This window comes from Schistocerca gregaria, chromosome 5, assembly GCF_023897955.1.
Source record: "Schistocerca gregaria isolate iqSchGreg1 chromosome 5, iqSchGreg1.2, whole genome shotgun sequence".
NCBI classification, from domain to species: Eukaryota; Metazoa; Arthropoda; class Insecta; order Orthoptera; family Acrididae; genus Schistocerca; species Schistocerca gregaria.
This window is the reverse complement of record NC_064924.1, coordinates 48,114,696-48,138,627: the sequence shown is the minus strand read 5'-3', so window position 1 is coordinate 48,138,627 and position 23,932 is coordinate 48,114,696. Positions and strand designations below refer to the sequence as shown.

The 23,932-nt window shown below is 47.0% G+C and overlaps 1 protein-coding gene across 1 annotated transcript; it reads left to right on the top strand.

Annotated features, from left to right (window-relative positions):
- The first annotated feature begins 1,372 nt into the window (after nt 1-1,372).
- Nucleotides 1,373-2,205, top strand: LOC126273216 (translation initiation factor IF-2-like). Its single transcript, XM_049976760.1, has 2 exons — nt 1,373-1,532; nt 1,628-2,205. Exons 1-2 carry the CDS (start codon nt 1,373-1,375, stop codon nt 2,203-2,205), a joined length of 738 nt encoding a protein of 245 aa, XP_049832717.1.
- Nucleotides 2,206-23,932: the final 21,727 nt, after the last annotated feature.

The following is a 23,932-nucleotide window of genomic DNA, read 5'->3' as shown; positions in this document are numbered from 1 at the left end:
TTGCCTGTGTCTATGTGCCTGTGGTTCTATCAGTGTGATCATGTGATGTATCTGACCCCAGGAATGTATCAATAAAGTTTCCCCTTCCTGGGACAATGAATTCACGGTGTTCTTATTTCAATTTCCAGGAGTGTAGATATTAATTTCACACTTTGTACTGAACTAACATATTACATTTTTCATAAAACAAAGTCAGTACTGCCGGGCGCTGTAACCGAGCGGTTCTAGGTACTTCTGTCCGGAACCGCGCTGCTGCTACGGTCGCAGGTTCGAATCCTGCCTCGGGCATGGATGTGTGTGATGTCCTTAGGTTAGTTAGGTTAAAGTAGTTCTAAGTGTACGAGACAGATGTTGAGTCCCATAGTGCTTGGAGCCATATAGAGAGTAATTACTGCGGTGCTACGGGCCCCACCGCACGACCACGAGCTGCGGGCCTACAAGTCATGGAACAGTGATACGCACACGTATAGATGGAGGTAGTATCGCATACACAAGGTATAAAAGGGCAGTCCATTGGCAGAGCTCTTATTAGGACGGAGCTCAGGAAGCGGTCGGTGAGATGTGCAGCCGCGAGAAGGACGTACCTGCGCTTGCTGGCGACGCGAAGGGTGTGGCAGATCGCCGTCCGGCCGCGCTTGCGCCGTCGGCGGCCCCATCTGGCCCCCCACTTATGAGGACCAGTGCTATGGCTATGGATCTGATGGACACAGCTCAGGAAACTTTGAAGACAGCGCTGTCTGCTCCGCTCCACGATTCTGAAGATGAGAGCTTCACCTTCCCTCAGCCACGCGGACGAAGCGGGAAACAGAAGAGGAGGGCAACAGCCGCGACGTCCGCTGTTCGCAGCTCGCCGATCGAGAAGAGGGCCAAGCAAGATTTCGCCCCTGACGCTGATGGTTTTGTCCCGGTCCGGCGCACTGCGAGACGCATGCATTCATCGACGACGCTTCCAACTGCCGTCGCCAATTCATTCGACGCGCTCGCTGACGCGCCGGACCAGCTGCCGCGCGATCCTGCGCCGAAGAAAGACTCCCATCTCCCGCCGGTGGTCCTCCAGTTTCGGCCGCCCTATGGGGAACTGTAGAAGTTGTCGCGCAGCTGGACAATTGCCGTGTATACTGTGAAGCCTGCCGGACGAGACCTGTACAGGGTCACACTCCGCACTGCTGACGACTATCGCCGGGTCACACAGGAGGCGTCTGAGCGTGGTATCCCGTTCTATACCCACGCTTCCGCACCTGACAAGGTCTTGAAGATTGTCATCCGGGACCTCCCATTCAACATGGAAGCCGATCACCTGCATTGTGAACTCACTGACCTGGGCTTCTACATACGGGCAGTCGTGAAGATGTCGCCTAAATCACGCGATGACATGTCGCTCTTCCTGGTCGTCTGCTCCGACACCGTGGAGAACCGCGGATCGCCGACGTTCCGGTTCAGACCGAAGATCTTCGCTCCCGGAGAGGCCCTGTGCAGTGCTTTCGCTGCCAGGGGATCAATCACGTCGCGCGCCACTGCTCTATGCTGGACAGGTGGGTTAAATACGATGGCGCCCACGCAGTAAGTGCGTGCCCCCGTCTGCCGACCGAGAAGCTGACACGTGCACTCGGTGACGGTGCTCACGTAGCCAGCTATCGTGGGTGTGAGGTGTGGAGGCGTGCCATCGCTCGCCAACGTGGCCAAACACCAGCGCCGCGTCCGAAGAAGCCAGCAACGAGACGGCCCGGCGTCTCTTTCGCGGCGGCAACGTCAGGGGCGCCCTCCGCCGTCCCGGCTGCGTCGGCTGCTCCTGCTCCTGCCGTGTCCGATGCCGTGCCGATACCTGAGGCTCCTGCGCCTCCACCACAGCAGCTAGTGGCGGACCCGGGTACTGCCTCTCCCGGGCCGTCGGCCAGACCGCGCCCCGCCAATCGCCTGCGCGGGGGTCAGCGCCCCGTGGGTACCCAGCGCTCAGCACCGTCACTCGAGCAGCCCCAGGTGGACTCTCACAGCGAGTCAGCCACGCCTCCCCCTTCCTGCGACGGGGCCGCGCCGGCTGCCTCCACCGCTGACCTGACCAACCTCGTCGGGCACCTCACTGCCTTGGTGACCAGTGCTACGAAGTTGATTCAAGTACTGTCGCAGCAACTCACCGCTGCAGTGCCGATGGCCTCTCCGGCCCCGACCGCTGTCAACACTCACCAGCTGCACCATGGGCAGCGTTAGAGGGCTCACGGTCGTCGCGTGGAATGCCAACGGCGTCCGCACTCAAGCTGGTGAACTTCGCCAATTTCTTCGAGATGAAGCCGTCGACGTCTAGCTTATCAACGAAACCCACCTGAAGCCTGGGGTCGACGTCAGGGCGGCTAACTACTCCAGCTATCACACCGATCGACTGACGGCGGGTGGTGGGACAACCGTTTACGTCCGCAATGGCATTCGTCATCACGTGATACAACTTCCACCACTGGCAACCCTGGAGGCCACTGGTGTCGTCGTTCACATTTCGGCGGGCGCCATCACGTTCGTCGCTGCCTATCGACCGCCGTCTCGTCCACTGGACCCTGCTGACATTGATGCTCTGCTCTCCTTGAGGGGGCAGGTGTTCGTCGCCGGGGACTTCAATAGCAAACATGTCTCCTGGAACTCCAGGATCACCAATGCCGCTGGCCGCTGCCTGCTCCGGGTAGGAGAACGCCACCATGCGCTTGTGGTGGGGCAGTAGGACCCACAATCTTCCCTGCCCGTGGCCTCCCGGATATAATCGACATCGCGGTCGTCAAGGGCATCCCTAATCAGATAACCGCCACGACGAGGACGACGCTGTCTTCTGATCATGTCCCAGTGGTTTTTGATATCGACGCCCAGGCGAGGCATCTCTTGCTGGCATCGACTGGGGCAGGTTTCAAGCAGCCGTGACGGACTCACTCGCCGCCGCGCCGCCCCCTGCAGAAGCTGGAGCACTTTGCGGCAACCACGATCGACGCTGCCACCATAGCAACGCCGCCCCGACCTTGCACTCCTACCGACTACTACCGCCAGCTGCCGCCGGAAATCCTTGCGGCCAACACTGAGAAGAACCGGGTATACCGGGAGTGGCAGCGGACAAGAAATGCCACCACCAAGCGCCTCCTCAACAGGATGTGGCGGGACATCCGGGTCGCCATTGACAATCATCGCAATCGCGACTGGAATAACAAGGTCGCCACCCTCTGTCTGCGTCAGCCCGCGAACTACAGACCTATTAGTTTACTGCCGGCCGTCTCCAAGGTCTTTGAAAGGGTGTACATCAGGCGGCTGCAGCGGCACGGCACGTTGACGAGGAAGGCCTCCTGCCCGAAGAGCAGTTCGGCTTTCGCAGGGGCCACTCGGCAGTTCACCAACTCTTATGGCTAGTGGAAGATGCGTTCGTCGCCCTCGAGCAGCTCGAGTTCTTCGGCGCGGTGTTCCTGGAAGTGTCGCGTCCTTTCGACAGTGTGTGGCACTGCGGCCTCTTGTTCAAACTTTTTGAACTTGGTGTCCTGACGTCGCACGTCCGTCTCATCCATTCCTATCTTGCCGATAGGACCTTCCATGTGCGGGCCGCGCACGGCTTGTCCTCCGTCCGCCGCATCAACGCCCGTGTGCCGCAGGGCTCGGTCTTCAGACCACTCCTGTATTCGCTGTACACTTCTGAGGCGCCGAAGATCGACCGTGTGCGGCTCGCCCTGTACGCGGATGACACGGCTCTATATACGAGGAGCCTCAATGCCGCCGTCATGCGCCGCCATCTGCAGCTCGCCGTTGACACCCTGGCGGCCTGGGTCGTCAAGTGGCGTCTACAATTCAATGGGACCAAGACGCAGTTCCTGATCGTCACCAGGCGACTCGTTCCTGCGGGTCTGCAACCGCTCACCGTCGGTGGCAGCCCTGTCCCGTGGCGTCCCACGGCGCATTACCTCGGCATCACCATCGACCGCCGACTCACTTGGGTTCCGCACATCCGCGAAGTGAAGGCCAAAGTGCGGAACCGGCTCCGCATCCTGTACCCCGTGCTGAACCCCGGCTCCCGACTACCACCGCGGCTGGGCATCACTCTCTACAAGGCGCTGATCCGCCCTGTACTCCAATACGCCGCCGTCGTCTGGGGGAATGCCGCCGACACGAACCTGAAGAAGCTGGAGACACTGCAGAATCGCATCCTTCGGCTGGCCTTGCACCTGCCTTACGATTTCCCCACCGCTCATCTTCACGACATCGCGGAAGTACCTCTGCTCCGTGACCTCTTCCAGGCGGCCGCCCGCACCTTTTACAAACGTGCTGGCCGGTTACACAACGCCCAAATCCGGACGCTGGGCCGCAAACTGCCACGCAGCGTCAACACCCGCTGGCCACACCTGCTCGCTGCATAGCTAGAACTGCAGAACTGTGCTGAGGAGACACCCAAGAAGACAGTCTACATGTGAAGACGCATTACATCGGCATGCATGGGAGGCAAAGCACTAACTGCTGCGAACTCCATCACACATCGGAGGAAATGTTATCTCCGTGCATATCCACGCGAGAGCTCTTATTTGCTCTCAGGTGTTTCACGCGAAAAAGATTCCCGACGTGATTATGGCTGTACGATGGGGATTAACAGACCTTGAACGCGGAATGGTAGTTGGAGCTAGACGCATGGAACATTCCATTTAAGAAATCGTTAAGGAACGCAATATTCCGAGATCCACAATGTAAAGGGTGTGCGGAGAGTACCACATTTCAGGCATTGTCTCCCACCACGGACTTTACGGTGGCCGATGGTGTTCACATAACGACCGAATGCAGCGGATTTTGCGTTTTGTTGTCAATGTTAACGGACAACCAGCACAGTCTGAAATTATTGCAGAAATCAATTTGGGACGTACGAAAAACGTATCTGTTAGGACAGTGCAGCGAAATGTGGCGCTAACGGGCTCTGTCGACGCGAGTGTCTCTGCTGAAAGCACCTCGCCTGCAGCGCTTCTCCTGAGCTCGTGAGCGTCTCGGTTCGATGCTACACAACTGGAAAACCGAGGCCTGATTAGGTGAGTCCCGATTTCCGTTGGTAAGAGCTGATGGTTGGTGCGGCGCAGACCCCACGAAACCATGGACCCAAGTTGTCAACAAGGCATCGTGCTAGCTGGTTGTGGCTCCATGGTGTGTTCTGTGTTTAAATGGAATAGATCGGGTCCTCTTGTCCAACTGAACCGATCATTCACTGGAAATGATTACGCTCAGCTATTTGGAGACCATTTGCAGCCGTTCATGGACTTCATCTTCCCAAACAACGATGAAACTTTTAGAGTTGACAGTGTCTCATGTCACTCGGCCACAGTTGTTCGCGGCTGATTCGAAGAACATTGTGGACGATTCGAGCGAAAGATTTCGCCACCTAGATGGCCTGACATGAATTTATCGAACATCGTGGGACATAAAGGAATGTCAGTTCGTGCACAAAACCCTCCGGGGGCGACGCCTTCGCAATTATGGACGGCTACAGAGGCAGCATGGCTCAGTACTTCAGCACGGGACTTGAGCCCACTGTACGTCGTGGTGCCGTACGCCAGGCAAAAGGAGATCCGACAGGATGTTAGGAGGTTAATCCATGACTTGTGTCATCTCGGTGTATGATTTCTGTATCTGTCTCTCTGTTTCCCATACGTAAACACCTCCCTGACTGCAGCCGTAGAATCTTAATATCCGTGGAGTAGGCTTCAGACGTGCAGGAAGGAACTTATGTCGACGAGACACGACTACTTCAAAACCCTCGTCACTGTGATGTTACCTTAGGAAACTCTTTAAGTGTCTAACAAGTTATGAACGTCAAAACATCGCTTCTAGGGATATTCTGTTCAAAAGTGCCGTGTATTGTGCACGCTAGAAGCGTTAACGTCTTCGTAATACTCGTTCAATACATGGAATGAACTTGGCTTAATTCTTTGAAAAGATAGATACATGTAACACAGATGATATAGAGCTACTTTCTTTGTTGTTGTTCTTTTAGGGAAAGAAGGAACAACCATCACAGTTTCTGCGTTTAGCACTACAGTTGATAGCATTTCTGAGTTTCTGTTTCGGTAAATTACGCTGCGGTAGCGTCACCAAATGATTCTCTAGTACGCAAAAGTGAAAAAGTCACGAAAAAGACGGTCAGCAAAATGGTGAATTATTGTACACTGAAATATTTTCAAACATGAAATTAATCCGTTTTTACTTTCCTCGTGCCATATCTTTGAACCTCTCTCATCCTTAGCTAAACTAAAACATTAATTGCTAATAATTATTCTCCGTGTGACAGGTACCAGCAGTATAGCTTCCTATTGTGACTATTTAAAAATAAACACAACAGTTTAGAAATTCGTATATACTGAGAGAATAACACAGACAGAAGCAGTAACATCCAGTAAATGTCTAGCAGTATACTAAAGGAACGATTTAAAGTGGAACCATCATATAAAACCAATCGCAGACGCCAGGTTCGAAGAATCCACCCGCAGACGAAGTAGCTTACCAAACCGTGTCTTGACGAGTACTTGATCGCTGTTAGTCAGTCTGACCCGTGCCAAATAGAATTAGTAGCGGAAAAAGAAAAAATTTCAAACAAGAACAGTGCATTTCGTTACAGATCCATTTAGTAATCGTGAAAGCTTCACGAAGATGCCCAGTCAGCTCCACTGGCCGATCCTGCGAGGTGAGTGTTCTGTGGCACGGTGAGGTTTACTGTTGAAATTGCGAGCGCATACGTTCCTAGAAGAATGAAATGATATATGGCTCCGTTCCATGTATGTAGACAACAGCAGAAATGAGCTCACACGGAGGCTTGCCGGTAGTCGTTCTTTTCGTTGGCCAATAGCGACACTGGCTCTCGATGTACCCTCCACAAGACACCTCAACGTGGTTTGCGTGTAAGTGGCACAGTGAAAGCTGTCCGATGTGTCTGTCGTTAAGATTCGTCACATATCGGATTTGTCTGGAACACTTCATGTCGACTTCCAGGTTTTTTGCAGTTCTGCAAATGCCAGCGGCCTAGCAGTTGCAGTGCCAAAATTGCGTGGTGAAGCTAAACGTTGCAGTTTCTGTGGGTGGCACCGAACGCTGATTACGTCAGCATTCCCCTCGCACATCTCCGCCCACAGCAAAGACCAGTCTTGTCGTTTAGATATTTGTTCATCAGTGTCAGCAACTGTTTTTGGAAAATGTCGATGTGAAGAAATAGGACACTAGTTGCGTTATAAATTGTTTTCTAACGCAACCAGTGTGCTACCTCTTCACTTCGGATATCTTCTTATTCCATTCACACTTCACCTACCCCCCCCCCCACCCACCCCCCCTACCCACCACTACCCCGTGCCATCGGATTTCTTCTTAGTGCCTGTACTTCACACAGTCTTAGAGAAATACTAGACGTGATGAAAGCTCAAAAAGTAGTAAGACTCCTCCAGACAATGAAAGTAAAAATATATTATACTACGCCGGCCGAAGTGACCTAGCGGTTCTAGGCGCTACAGTCCGGCACCGCGCGACCGCTGCGATCGCAGATTCGAATCCTGCCTCGGACATGGATATGTGTGACGTCCTTAGGTTAGTTAGGTTTAAGTAGTTCTAAGTTCTAGAGGACTGATGACCTCAGATGTCCCATAGTGCTCGGAGCCATTTGAACCATTTTTTAAAATATTATACTACAATTTCAATTGTACGACTTGATATATTTATCGAAAATTCTGAGAAAAATATAATATAAAGTAATACTATCGGCGCCAGATTTTGCCATTTCGGTACCGATAGATCGGCGAAATAATATCGCCAATATTCATCGAAATTTGTTGACGAAATGTCGATATATCGATACATCGACATTTTATCTGCAGCCCTAATGTAGACGCAGAGTTGGAAAGGAAGTTAAAAAAGATGTTACATATTCTGAGAGGTGACAGCATCGAACAAAACAAGAAAATTGATGTTCAGTACACACGGGCTTCAAAATGCAAATTGCAAGGGCTATGAGCACTTGTTCATGTTCGCTACTGCGAAAGACATTTTTTCTATGTCAATGTCTTTACTATTATTAATGACCTACAGAAGAGAGTAAAAAAATGAGAAATCATTACGGTATCATGTAAAACGCTAACGCAAATTGGTTCCATTACAACCAATGTATCAGGTACATTTATACAAAAGTTCGAATACAATTTACATTAGCAGATGTTTACGGCATACTGTGTCCATGGGCAATACAAGAGGCACATCTGTCTCTTTTTTCTGCATTCTATAGGTTGTCCGTGTTAGGAAAGAGCGTGTACTAAAAGAGAAGACGAACAAGTGGTCATAGCTCTGAAGCTTAAAGTATTCATCTTATAGCCTATATTTACTGGCCATTTTTCTTGTTTTGTTCCATATAATCACTTCGCAAAATATAGAATACCATTTTTAACACACGGTATAAATGATATCTGAAGATACACAACGCTCGGAATGCGTACACATGAGACGGATTGACTAGCAGCGCCGCCTCAAATTTACCCAAAACGTGTCTCATAATATGTAACTAAAGAGATTTTACGGGCGGGAAGGAGCGCCTGGTCCCCTGCTCGAATCCGCCCTGCGGACTTATATCGAGGTCCGGTGAGCTGGCCAGTCTGTGGATGGGTTTCAGGCGGTTTTCCATCTGCCTCGGTGAATGCGGGCTTGTTCCCCTTATTCCGCGTCAGCTACACTATGTCGGCAATTGCTGCGCTGCGCAAACAAGTTCTCCTCGTACGTGCACATCACCATTACTATACCACGCAAACATATGGGTTGGGTTACACTCGTCTGGTGTGAGACGTTCCTTGGGGGGGGGGGGGGGGGGGCGCAGGAAGCGTGGAGTGGACTGTAGTAGTCTTCGTGGCGTTGTGGAGCACTGCGACTGCGGAGGGGACGGAGCCTCCTTTCTAGGTTGTAGGTTCAAATGGTTCAAATGGCTCTGAGCACTATGGGACTTAACATCTATGGTCATCAGAACTTAGAACTACTTAAACCTAACTAACCTAAGGACATCACACAACACCCAGCCATCACGAGGCAGAGAAAATCCGTGAGCCGGCCGCGGTGGTCTCGCGGTTCTAGGCGCGCAGTCCGGAACCGTGCGACTGCTACGGTCGCAGGTTCGAATCCTGCCTCGGGCATGGATGTGTGATGTCTTTAGGTTGGTTGGATTTAAGTAGTTCTAAGTTCAGGAGGACTAATGACCACAGCAGTTGAGCCCTATAGTGCTCAGAGCCAGTTTTTGAAAATCCCTGACCCCGCGTTTCTAGATCCCTGGTTAACATACAATACAATAGAATACAAAGACATTTTATGTCTCAATATTAATTACCACATAAAGCACCTTCTGATGGTATAATTTTCCTATTTCGATTTTTGTGGTACCCACCTATAGGCAGTAACTAGTCCTGCTTCGATTTACATCAAGAGATGTGAAAACAGAACAGCTACCTGTAGTATTAAAGTTTAGATGGAGGCGCAAAACGTAAACAACTTCGTCGTAGATCCGAGCAACGAAGGGTACACAGCGACTGGGAAAAAAAAAAACCGCGAGTCATCCCCGTTTGCAATAAGGGCCAGAGGACAGATGAACACAATATCGTTGACGACAATCTGTTGTAGAACTATGCAACATGTTTCACTCTCAAGAACTACGAGGTTTTTTGAGAGCGAAAACGTCGTCTACAAAAAACCAACACGGAATGCGTAAACAAAGATCCTGCGAAGCTCCGTTCGCTCTGTTCCTCTATGAGATCCATAGCCTTGCAGACAACGGAGTCCACGTTGATGCCGTGGCCCTTGACATCAGAAAGACAGTTGCCACCGTCTCTCAATGCCGTTTAGTGCACAAAAAAAGAAAAAGAAAGGATTACGTGTATTCAACACTTCCTTGCAAATAGAACTCGACACGTCTCTTTCAACGGAACAGAATCGACGGATGTAAAAAGTAATTTTCGGGGAATCCCGAGGAAGTATGATAGGACTGTTACTGTTTAGAACGTGTATAAATGATGTAATGAAAAGCGTCGGAAGCTCTTTAAGACTGTTCTGCTATTGTCTGTTAGAAAATGGGAACCCCAGAAGACAATATCTACGTGCAGAATGACCTGCAGACGATTGATGAATGGTGCAGATTCTGGCTGTTGACCCTGAACGTAAATACCTGTAACGTATTGCACATACGTAGGAAAAGGAATCCGCTACTGTATAACTACGGAAATGTTGACGAACTGCTGGATACAGTATCTACTGTGGAATACCTAGTAACTAACCACAGCGACCCTATGGGGAATGACCGAGTAAAAGCAAATAGGAAGGACCTTAAGGCAACGTACCTCATCCACGAAGGAAGTAAAATTTCGAGAGAGCACTTTCCGGGAAGAGTTGGACAACCTATTACATACCCCACACGCATCTCACACAAAGACCAGAAGAGAAAATTCGAGATCTTAGTACCAGTATGACTGTTAGCGACAATAATTCTCCCCACGCGCCATTCGCTAGTTCAATTAGTCGTATAGAAGTACCCTCCACCACGCACACAGCCAGGTAACTTGCGGAATATGATGTAGATGTCGACTTAGATGTCATACCGACGCCAAGTAACTATTTCGGCTTGATGTTGGCCAACTGGGAAGTAGTCTACCATCACACCATATACACTGAAGCGCCAAAGAAACTGGTATAGGCATTGGTATTCAAATAGATGTGTACAGGCAGAAAACGGCGCTGCGGTCCGCAATGCCTATATAAGGCAAGTGCCTGGCGCAGTTGTCAGATCGATTACTGCTGCTGCAGTGGCAGGTTATCAAGATTTAAATGAGCTTCAACGTGGTGTTATAGTCGGCGAACGAGGCATAGGGCTCAGCACCTGCGAGGTAGTGATGAAGTGGGATTTTTCCCTGCGACCATTTCATGAGTGTTCCGAGATCATTTACATACGTTGTAAATAGTAGCGGTCTACCATACTCCTTGGGATACTCCGAAAATTACCTTTTACACCTGTGAATATCAGGAATACACTAAAACATCAAATATGCGACTTCGCTGTGGGCGAAAAAAGATCTTGCAAGAACGAGACCAACGACGACTCAAGAGAATCGTCAATGTGACAGAAAAATCCTTCCACGAAATGTTGCAGATTTCAATGCCGGGTCATCAGCGTCTGAACCATTCAACTAAACGTCATCGATATAGGTTTCGGAGCTGAAGTCCCAGTCGTGTAGCCTTGATGACTGCACGACACAAAACTTTACGCCCCGTCAGGGACCGTCAACACCGACATTGGACTGCTGATGACTGTAAACATGTTTCCTGGTCAGACGAGTGTCGTTTCAAATTGTATCGAGCGGACGAACGTGTACGGGTATGGAGACAACCTCATGAATCCATGGCCCTGCATGTCATGAGGGGCTGTTCAAGCTGGTGGAGGCTTTGTAATGGTGTGTGGCGTGTGCAGTTGGAGTGATATGGGACCCCTAATACGTCTAGAAAGGACTCTGACAGGTGACACGTACGTAAGCATCCTGTCTAATCACCTGCATCCATTCATGTCCATTGTGCATTTCGACGGACTTGTGCAGTTGCAGCAGGACAATGCGACACCCCACACGTGCAGAATTGCTACAGAGTGGCTCCGGGTACACTCGTCTGAGTTTAAGCACTTCAGCTGGCCACCAAACTCCCCAGACATAAACATTATTGCAACGTGATGTTCAGAAGAGATGTGTCCTTATGGATTTAATTTACAGACAGCCCTGCACGATTCATGGCGTCAGTTCCCTGGAGTACTGTCTGATATATTAGTCGAGTTCATGCCACGTGGTGTTGCAGCACTTCTGCTTGCTCGCGGGGGCCCTACGCTGAATTAGGCATGTGTACCAGTTGCTTTCGCGATCAGACCCACAAGTGGTTTTGGCGTACAGCTGGTATTATCTGTTTACGCCCATAAAAATGTTCAGAACTGGTGACTGCAAGTTTCCGTCATGAAACTGAGTAAAGAGAAACAGAAGGACAGTTGAGTCAGACAACTGTTGCGAGTGCCCCAAGATGGTGCCGGTGAATGCTGTAAACAAGGACGAGCTGTACGCAGCCCCGTGTGTTACGCCGGAAGAAGAGAGGGCGGCGTGGCGGAGCTGCCCGTGACCCGCCCCCGCCCCCAACGCCGCTAGCACCGAGCGGCAGCATCCGCTGGCAGCCAGCAGCGCCCGGCCGGAATATCGAACCCGGCCGCCGACAGCTGACGCAGCGCTTCTGGAGCACGCAGCAGCCGCCGCCGCCCCCGCTGCCGCCGCCGCCGCCGCCATCCGCCCCCGCTGCCGCCGCTCTCGCCCCAGCAACTTGCCGGGGATTACGTTTAAAGCGGCCGATGGAGAAAGCGCGACGACGATTCCGTGCACTACGAAACCTCTTAGCTCCTCACCGATAGGCCCTAAATTAATCCACACAGAGCCGGACACAAATTCCCTGCCGAAGACGAAGTGGATGACCGAGAAGCCAGCTTATCATCTTTACGAAATGACACACTGTGAGTATAAAACTTATCCTGATAACAAAGAAAAAAAATATTTCTAAGGAACTATGCTGGAATGGCATCTCAGGTTATTCAGGCATGACTGAGTAATGGTGTTCTTCCAGGTGTTCTGCCGAATTGTTATCACCATTTTAACCACAATATTTCGACGAGCAACCCAACCACCTTCTTCAGCAGCTGCGAGGTTCGCTGTTGTGTGTACGGTCTGCCTAGACTCCAACCAGACTGTGAACTGCTGTTGCCACGCGGGGTAGCCGAGCGCTCTCGTTCAAATGGCTCTGAGCACTATGGGACTTAACAGCTGAGGTCATCACTCCCCTAGAACTGAGAACTACTTAAACATAACTAACCTAAGGTGATCACACACATCCATGCCCGAGGCAGGATTCGAACCTGCGACCATAGTGGTCGCGCGGTTCCAGACTGTAGCGCCTAGAACCGCTCGGCCACTTAGTGCGGCAGCCGAGCAGTCTCAGGCGCCTTGTCACGGCCCGCAGGGTTTCCCCCTCGGAGGTTCGAGTCCTCCCTCGGGCATGGGTGTGTGTGTTGTCCTTAGCGTAAGTTAGGTTAAGTAGTGCATAAGCTTAGGGACCGATGACCTCCGTAGTTTGGTTACCACAAATTTTCAACTTCTTAATACTGTTGGCGCCGCGCCACCGTTTATAACTAAATTTTATTCTCTTGAACTGATGGCTTCATTCTAGTGTTAAAAATATGCATGATCTCTCAAGGTATAGTTTGTACCGCATTCCATGTGAATGGGGCATACCTTACGTGGGTAAACTATAAGAACAGTCAAGGAGAGTTGCAAAGATTAAAGAAAACCAAGCAAATCAGCTGCCTCCGAGCACTGACCCGAATACAATCAAGGAAGGAAATATAAGGTGTGGACATGGAGTAACGTAATATTTTTCTTAATTTCACGGTCTTTATACTTCCAGTTTTCAATCTTTTTATCTTGTTGGTACGTATGTTCCTCTTCCTGTTCCTATTCCTGTTTGCATTATCAGCTGTTTCGAATATTTAGTTTCTTCTTGATAGTCGAAAAGGTTACACGTTTCGTGCTTTATCTATATCTGTAGCTCTGCACTGTGTATACTAGCATTCACGAAAAACTGTCTGACCGAGTTCTCAGATAATCGTTTCCACATAGGCTCGAAAAACAGCACATAATTTTGTTGTTCTGCGCTCTTAAGTTCATATCTACGTTCAAAATGGGTCAAATGGCTCCGAGCACTATGGGACATCTGAACTTAGAACTTACAACTACTTAAACCTAACTAATCGAAGAACATCACACACATCCATGCCCGAGGCAGGATTTGAACCTGCAACCGTAGCAGCAGCGCGGTTCCGGACTGAAGCGCCTAGAACCGCTCGGCCACACCAGCCGGCTCATATCTAGGATTGACAACATAATTTAGTGTCTATATCATGTACGCAGTGCTAGTACTTCACAATCTGAGGTGTATAAGCAGTTCTGTGTGACTCTGAAGCCACAGATTGTGATAAGGAGGATCCTGAAGTGTTGGAATAGGTCATAACTGTGTATGTGATGTATTTTGTATGTGTTCACATTGATTAAAAACCTTACAACTGTCAAAAGACACTATTGTCACTACCTATATACGGAAACTTTGTGAATTAACGTTAGTAGTAAGTTTAATATTTAATTTTAATTAATGTTTCATAACATGACGTGGGTATACTTTTTTTCATAGGATGCATAGGATGTTGAGACTTGGTTAAATAACAATTCAGGCCTATAATACATGTGGCTTGTCTAAAAATTTGATTTTCACGAACATCTATGTGTCTCAAAACTTATATTTAATGTTGCACCTTTCAGATGCAGGACGTGAACGAGCAACAAATCGCCATTTTTTGGATGTGGTGAAAGGTCGAATCACTGTTAAGAGGGACATGGATGCATCATACCGAAAAAGGTTGGGTGTACTGTAATGTCTGCAGAACGAGTGGTAAGATGGAAAAGAACAAACCTGTGGCAAGTCTTTTCATGAGGACTACACCACATGGAAATCGTATAGCTGTTCGCCTGGGTCCGGCGAATAGTCAGATGACGACAGTTGAAATCGGGGCAGAGGTTACAGCCCCAGTGTCACCCTGAACCGTCAGGAACGAACTACTGGAAGGTGGGTTGAGATCTCGAATTGCCATATCTAGTTTATAACTGACACTATAAAACAGACATCAGAGACTTGTTGTGAGTGGTGCCAAAGTCAACTGGGAGACTCAGGGGCACTGTGTAACGTTCACCGATGAGTCTCGGTTCTGGAGTCGTGGTGTGGGGAGCTGTTGGACGTTACTAAAGGGCTGAGTTGTTCAATCGAGGCTGAATTCTCACCAGTATGCGCCAAGAAGGATAAAACCTGTTGTCATACTCTTCATGAACAGCGTAGTAAACGGTATATTCCAGCAGCACAATGCATGATCCACGCTGTAATACACAGCGAAAACGCCTTGAGGAATGAACATATCCTTCCTTGACTGGCTTGCCCGGACACCTGATATGTTACCCACAACGCGTGTCAGCAACGCAGCGGGAGGACGTATGCTTTCGTAGCAGCTACAGCTAGCACTCTTCACGACGGGAAATTCCTCAAGGTGTTGGAACTGTATTTATTCCGTGGTGCAACAAATACAAAAGTATATTAGTACCTGTAGACGTCATACTTCAATCATTTAATACCCGTTACGTGTCGAACATCTCCACAAATTTTGTTAAACATACTATTAGTGATTCATGGTGTAACACTTTCCATTTCATTCATTGTATACAAACAAAAGAGGGTCTTGCCCGTAGTGCTCCAAATGTTCTCAATTGAGGAAAGATCCGGCGACCTTGCTTGCCAAGGTAGGGGTTGGCTAGCACGAAGACATGCAGTACTTTTAATCTGCCAGGAAGTATCATATCAGAGCACACTCCGCTGCAGAATTCTGGAAACATCCCCAAAGCTGTGGCTAAGCCATGTCTCCGCAATATCCTTTCTTCCAGGAGTCCTAGTTCTGCAAGGTTCGCAGGAGAGCATCTGTGAAGTTTGGAAAGTAGGAAAAGGTACTGGTGGAAGTAAAGCTGTGAGGATGGGGCGTGAGTCGCGCTTGGATAGCTCAGATGGTACAGCACTTGCCTGCGAAAGGCAAAGGTCTCATAGTTCGAGTCTCGGTCCGGCACACAGTTTTAATCTGCCAGGAAGTCTCAAGTAGTAGAATGTCTCGTCTTGTGCACGCCGGCATGATGTTGCTAAAACGTAAGCCCAGAATGGTTTAGCTTGAAGGCCAATAAAACAGGACATAGAATGTCGCCGACAGCTGTGGTGCTGTAAGGGCGGCTCGAATGATAACATAATGGGTCCTGCTTGCTATGAAAAGAAATGGCGCACCAGACTTTCACTCCTGGTTGTCGGGCCATAGGGGAGCGGGCGTGGGGAGGGGGAAAAGCTAGATTAGTATCCTACTGCTTTTTGGGGCGTCTCCAGCCGTGCCTTTGGCCTGGAATGTCATCGACTGGAGTAAACTTGTCTCCATTGGTGTCTCGCTTCGAACTGAGCCCCGATGACAAGCGTAGACTTGTCTGCAGACATCCTGGGCAGCAGTGAGATACCAACCCGACTGTCGCCTTCCATGCTGACCGAAAACCAAGAATAATGCTCTGGAACGCCATTCCATTACAAAGCAGGACCCTTTTGGTTGTCATACGCGGCACTATTATAGTACAGTGGTAAGTCGACGATCTTCTACGCCTCATTTTGTTGTCCTTCATGGTAAGCCAACCTGGGCTTACCTTTCAGCAAGATAATGCTCGTCCGCAAACGGAGAAAGTTTCTGCTGCTTGTCTTCGAGCTTGCCGAAAGCCATCTCGGCCAAAAGGCCGTCGGATTTCTCTCCAATTGGGAACGTTTGGAGCTTTATGGGCAGGGCCCTCAATCCAGTCCGAGATTTTGAGGATCAAAGGCGCCAGTTGGACAGAATTTGGCACGATATCTCTCAGAATGACAACCATCAATTCTGTCACTCAATGTCAAGCCGAATAGTTGCGTTACTGACTTACTCAGTTTTTTAAGTTCTTTCTCTTGATTAAATCATCCAATTTTTATGAAACTGTTTGTCTGGCTTTACATGTCTATTTACCGATTTACGTCCCATTCGGATAATTGCTTCGTGGTGCGTCGCCCATTTTTTTAGTATATGTTCCTGTGTTTTTTGTTTTTTTTACTATATGCCACCTCAGGTCACAGTGAGTGTATACAGTTCCCATATTGCCCTGTATCCCATTATTAATCCTTCTTTCAATAACAGTGGCGCACGTCAAATGGGACGGAATGGTGCCAGCATCTGTTTTGAAAAGTGACTGTTCGTGATCTATCGACGCGACAAGCAAACATTTTGCTCGTTTAACAAAACCGTTGTTTTCCCTTGGCGGCATCAGAATCGACTCAGGCTCAGTCATGGAATCATAGTGACAGGTAAACATACCTCCATGTGCTCTAAGATACAAGAAAATATTTTTTCTTATCACATCTCTAAATAGTAGCAGATGTGTCCTAGGAGAGTGAGAACACAGTTAACTCAGAAACAGCTAGAACAGTAGCGTGTAACCACAGTTATACATAGGGAGATAAAAGCTCTGTTCTAAAAAGACAAATGGTACAAAAAAACCTCATTTTCTGAAAGCAGTCGAAGAACGACAAATTAGGAAAATATGTATTCATTGCATCACTAACCGTCAATCAAAACGCACTTATGTTTATGAATTTGAAAACGTATAAAGATTCTGAAATAATTTTTGTTTGGAGCCACGTATAGTCCATTTTAGGAACCCACTGTCTTAGATTGCATCTTTAATTTGCTAAATTGGACTATGATGAAAATGAAGATAGCACACTTTTAAAATTCGTTCCTCTCGAGTAAAATCTCGATGTTTCCCCTCAATAAATTTTATACACCGCATCATGTCTCTCTTTTTATCTCTGTGGCGTATTTTGCAGAACTACGTGACCAATTTATCGACACCACCTTCACAGGGAACTAATTCTTCTTGTTCGTCTTTTCCAGTTTATACTTTTACAGTGATTGTACACTCAACTGTCTTCCTGTGTTTCACTTCTCTCCTTTTAGGCGCCGTGATATTTCCAGTGCCTTTACATAGCCCTTAGATGTTCCAGAACTCTGATCTTGAGGAGTGAGATAATTTTCAAACTGGAACAAGTTCCTGCATTAACCTGTAGAGCTGTTGCTGAAGCTTCTACTGAAACTGTTGCTGATGTTTCTGTCAAAACTACTGCTGAAACTGCTGCTGTAAAGTCGCGTCGCCGAAGACATATCGTTCAACAAACCAAATTTAACTTCTCTGACATAGGCCAATTGCGAGCAGTCACAATCGCTCATAATTTCCGAGTACTTCACGTATGAGAAACGACCCGACGCAAGATTGTGTAGAACGCATGAAGGCCACATCGAAAGGCAGAAGGCTGGAAGCGAGAAGTTCATGACCGCAGTACCCCTTGCCAAGTGGTATGGCCATCCAACAATAGCACCACTTTGTTTTCTTTTTTCAGTTACACAGTTTCTGTAAAACGCTCGAGACACCGCACAAAAATATCTCTACGTATCCAGTCACTTTCCTAGCATTCCCGCATGTGTGGTTTCTGAATGCTCAAAACTGAACCGCAGTCTGTTAAGCATGGGTGAGACAGACATGCTAGCAGCGCTCACTGCAGCAGTGTTACTTCCTCTTTCACCGAGTGCTGTTGCTCCAACTCGATGTTTTCCCTTCCGTGATAATATTTTGTAACGTTTTGATCGGCTGAAACACAAGTTTCATTTCATAATCTATATTTTTGAACTCCGTGACTAGTCCTTTAAACGCAACGTCGAATAAAATCCACTGAGTATCACACGTTATGGTGGTTTCTTGAAATCGCAACCGGTTTCCGGCTTGTGTTCACGTTCAAGTGATTGGACGTTCAGTTTCATGTTTCCAGTGTCGGATTCCACCGTTTAACGTATAGATGTAATACCGAATCGTAATTGCACATTAAACAGCAAAGAAATCAGTTTAACCGCCATATTCCGACTTATACATGTTGATGCCACTCCAAATATTATTACCTGTAGATGAGATGTGCACTTAGACCATTCAACGAATTTACTTTCGAAGATTCGCAATGTTATACCGTTATTTAAATTTCAACTTATATACTAGTTTCCGTATACCAATGGAAGATAGTTATTTGTATTTCTTTCAGACACAATCACAATAACACGATTTTTAATCGTCTGCGATTTTGGGAATGATAATGGGAAAGAGAAAGATTCTGTATTAAAATCTTCACGATTTACAAGCAAAAGAACAATAAACCTCCGATTCTTAAAGAATCAGATTCAGATATATAAAACAGCTTCAAACATCTGATTACTTTACAAATGACAAAATGTGTTTAAAATTTGACCTGGAGCGTGTAAGCGAGAAAAAATTTAGTAATGATTTGAAATTATATTGAAAGTTGGTTGCAAATTGCTAATTGGTCTCATTGTCAAACAGTGGATGAGTAGAGAATGGGTATGTTATTGTCTGTTAACCAGGGACCTAGGAGTAATCCACTAAATTACAGGCCCATATCGTTAACGTCGATATGCAGCAGGATTTTAGAACACATATTGTGTTCGAACATTATAAATTACCTCGAAGGAAACGGTCTGTTGAAACGCTTAGAAAACATCCTGTGAAACACAACTAGCTCTTTATTCACAACGAAGTGCCGAGTGCTATTGGCAAGGGATTTTAGATCGATTCCGTATTCCTGGATTTCCGGAAGGCTTTTGACAATGTACCACACAAGCGGCTCGTAGTAAAATTGTTTGCTTACGGAATATCGTCTCAGTTATGTGATTGGATTTGCAGTTTCCTGTCAGAGAGCTCACAGCTCGTAATAATTGATGGAAAGTCATCGAGTAAAACAGAAGTGACTCCCGGCGTTCCCCAAGGTAGTGTTAATGGCCCTTTGCTGTTCCTTATCTATATAAACGATTTGGGAGACAATCTGAGCAGCCTTCTTCGGTTGTTTGCAGATGACGCTGTCGTTTATCGACTAATAAGGTCATCAGATGATCAAAACAAACTGCAAAACAATTTAGAAAAAGTATCTGAATGGGCGAAAAGTGGCAGTTGAACCTAAATAACGAAAAGTGTGAGGTCATCCACGTGATTGCTAAAAGGATCTCGTTAAACTTCGGTTACACGATAAATCAGTCTAATCGGAAAGCCGTAAATTCAACTCAATACCTAGGTATTACAATTACGAACAACTTAAATTGGAAAGAACATATAGAAAATGTTGTGGGGAGGCTAACCAAAGGCTGCGTTTTATTGGCAGGACACTTACAAAATGTAACAGACCTACTAAGGAAACTGCCTACACTACGCTTGTCCGTCCTCTTTTAGAATACTGCTGTGCGGTGTGGCATCCTTACCAGGTAGGACTGACGGAATAGATCGAAAAAGTTCAAAGAAAGGCAGCACGTTTTGTATTATAGTGAAATATGGGAGAGAGTGTCACAGAAATGATACAGGATTTGGGCTGGAAATCATTAAGAAAGGCCAACTTTCTCCTCCGAATGCGAAAATATTTTGTTGACACCGACCTACATATGGCGAACGATCACCACGATAAAATAAGGGAAATCAGAGCTCGAACGGAAAGATATAGGCGTTCATTTTGCCGCGGGCTGTACGAGATTCGAATAATAGAGAATTGTGAAGGTGGTTCGATTAACCCTCTGCCAGACACTTAAATGTGATTTGCAGGGTATCCATGTAGATGTAGATGTAGAAATTACGGTGAGGCTCCGTGCCCGCCGCAGCCGCAGTGGTCCACAACCCCACGACGACTACCGCAGTCCACTTCACACCTCCGCCGCCCCACACGGAACCCAGGGTTATTGAGCGGTTCGGCCCAATGTGGACCCATCCCCCCATGTTTCCGTGGTAGAGTAATGGTGGTGTACGCGTACGTGGAGCACTTGGTTGCGCAGCAATCGCCGACATAGTGTAACTGAGGCGGAATAAGGGGAACCAGCCCGCATTCGCCGAGGCAGATGGAAAACCGCCAAAAAACCATCCACAGACTGGCCGGCTCATCGGACCTCGACAGAATCCCGCCGGGCGGATTCATGCCGCGGACCAGGCGCTCCTTCGCAATCCGGAAAGCCGTGCGTTAGGTCGAACGGGTAACCGGGTTGGCACAGAATGGGTAATTTGCTCTTCGTTTCAGGCAAAAGATAGTTTTTTACCCATCTCAATGATTATGACGTCATATCTCCTGAACTCTGATCGTACAATGATATAATTTTTCAGGATTATATGGATAATGGATGCAAACTGTGCTGCGAATTAGAGATAGCAATAAAGAAGTAACGAATTAAAACGTCATGCGTGGTGCTGAAGTTTTATTCACGTACAGAGAAAGTGTGGTCAGCGATAAACTTCCTTTCTTTTCATCACTGTGTGTGGGGGGTGTCAGCGCGACATTTTTTTTTGTAAGGTTTTAAATATATATATAAAGGCGTTTGCAAGTCAGTAAGTTCCCTCACTCTCAAAAACCACATGAATATAGTCCGGGTATTTGAGAGCGTTGAGTTACTCTGCCTCAAGACGTACACACACACAGTTAACTGTAATCCTTCTCTTACTGTGTTAAACCTTTAACATAAATTATACCTCTTAATGGGTAAATTATGACAGCGTTTTAAATTGTTGAATTAGGTCAATAGTTACAAGAGATATTGAAAATCAGATTTTTGCTAACCATAGAGAGCTGTCAGATAGGCAACCTGCAACTGTGATGGGTACCTTGAAGCTGGATGGACGTTTAATTATACAGATTGGGTTTTACTTACACGTGATATAGAATCTAAATTTAGATGCTTACGGTTCACACACGTAAATGCTAAGCAACGGGTGGCGACCAGTCTGTGCACCACATGTCACGTCAGCCTAACCAAGAAGACAAAGCCAGTGGATTGTACAGGCGTACCAAGCGGCGCCTCAGCTGCCCTCCTCCTTGCGCACGTCCTGTGTGTATCACTGCACAGCACTGCAAATCTTTAAATGTGAAAAAACTCATTATATAGCTCAAATTTAAACTGATTTTTAAAACTTTCCTTGAACAGGGCGAGTCACCTAAAACTTGCACCGCAAATATCGCGGAAATGAAAAGTATTATTGATGTGCGGTTTTCACAGAATTTACTGGTAGTAGTGGGCTCGTTTTGTTAGTCGATAAACAGATTCGCATAAGACTTAGAAAGTATATTTTTTGTGCAAATGTACACTTTTTTAAATAGAACAATGACATCAAAAATCTAAAAGTAGGATAAATTAGAATGTTACTGGCGTTTGTAGCAGGATTCTAGTATGAGTCGTCTACGAGATATCATATTTTGAAAAGTTTTTGCACCGACGCTTGTTTGTGCTGGCCAGCCTGCAAACTTGCTACGTACGGTTCTAGCGTTAAAAGGTTTTGCTTTTCACATTTAACCAAATATAACATTGATGATGATAATTTATGTGAATGTTTGCCGACAAGATAAAGAATGCAACCTTTAACACTAGATTGCGTACTCACAGCAGTTATCCTTGGCCGTTTTTTGGTACAACTTGCAAAGAGAGAAAAAATAATGAATGTCGCCGATGCGTCGGTTCTCGATTGTGTTCAGGAGACGTACAGATTGATTGCGCGAAAATAGTTTCTCAAATGACCTCTTAACCCGGATTGCTTTCACGCAATCAGACTCTTCAATAAAATTGCTTAAGGGACCTAGTTGAATAATAAAAAAAAATGGAAATGAATGCAAAACAGTGACATTTGTAAAATAAGTTGTCAGATCGGAAATTGAACACATTAATGGTCTTCCAAATACAATCTAGACACCGCGATAAAGAGCGAACCTGTAACAAAGTTCATTTAAACATAAACATTATTTATGGTTAATTTAAAGAAAAGAATAAGCATAGATTTTCTGTACAGTGAAGCATCAACATATTCTCAGAGAACAAAGGCGTTAAACTATAAACATTGATAAATGTACAGTGAATACAAAACTTACATTTTTATGTTTTTCTCATACATTGAGCAGTCCAACAATCGCTGCTTTTGTATGTGTCATATTTTGTGAAAATTAAATGTCCTGGCGTTCGCGTAAGTATTTTTATCGCCACAAGGTTTACAAAAGCGTTTTTTTTCTTGGTGATAACGTGGTTTTTCACATTAAATGAAATATAACTTGTAGCGGTGCTACACAACACGTCTTAACAAATCGGCGACCAAACATCAAAGGTAATGAAGTACATGTTAACATATCGGCGACCAGAAGTACAACTAACTAACTGTAAAGACTCTAGAATTTTCCTAACAAATGATAAATTGAAACTTTCTGGCTGATTAAAACTTTGTGCCTGACCGAGACTCGAACTCGGGACCTTCGCCTTTCGTGGGCAAGTGCTCTACCAACTGAGCTACCCACGCACGAGTCAGGCCCCGTCCTCACAGTTTACTTCTTTCAGTACCTCGTCTCCTACCTTCCAAGTACTGGCAGAAGTAAACTGTGAGGACGTAGCGTGAGTCGTGCTTGGGTAACTCACTTGGTAGAGCACTTGCCCGCGAAAGGCAAAGGTCCCGAGGTCGAGTCTCGGTCAGGCACAAAGTTTTAATCTGCCAGAAAGTTTCATATCAGCGCACACTCCACTGCAGAGTGAAAATCTCATTCTGGAAATGATAAATTGCTCGTTCTTCTATTTCGCAGCTTCTTGCTATCAGGCGCTGCGGCAATGATTTTAAATATATGCGCCCAGCGAGTCATAGTATTTAAAAGTACCTTTTAAACGCTGACCGTGCGTCTTGGTATAGGCGCACGTTATAAACAGATTTCGTTTCTTTACTCTCGCGTTGTCATGCTTAGTATCATTATAAAGTACAGCTCGATGGCTGTCCTTTTCTCACATGCAAAATGTCTGAAATCCAATAATATCACACGGTGACGTTATGTTTGCTTACAGTGTGGATGTGTGTTCCTTGAGTACACTGCCACTTGCTGGTCACTTAGTGACTGACAGTCCAAGTAATAGATCGTGGGTGAGCGATGGGATTTACCAATGCAGAGACAGACGACTTGCTTATGGTGAATACATTTTGTTCTTGTGCAGTGTATGGGGCAAGCTATCCCGACAGACGTCAACCACCTCGGCAGTTACTTGTCAACCTCTTCAACCAGTTAGGTGAAAGTGGTAGTGCAACACTTAGTCTACGTAATAGAAGAAAACGAGGGACGAGAGAAGAAGTGAAATTAATGTTCTTACTGCTGGTGCAGTTGATCGGCACGT

What these genes read in the sequence shown, in the direction of transcription:
- LOC126273216 (XM_049976760.1), top strand. Translation starts at nt 1,373, where the DNA reads ATGTCGCTCTTCCTGGTCGTCTGCTCCGACACCGTGGAGAACCGCGGA. An exon ending in CACTGCTCTATGCTGGACAG is followed by an intron (nt 1,533 to 1,627) that starts GTGGGTTAAATA and finishes GTGCTCACGTAG; the next exon opens with CCAGCTATCGTGGGTGTGAG.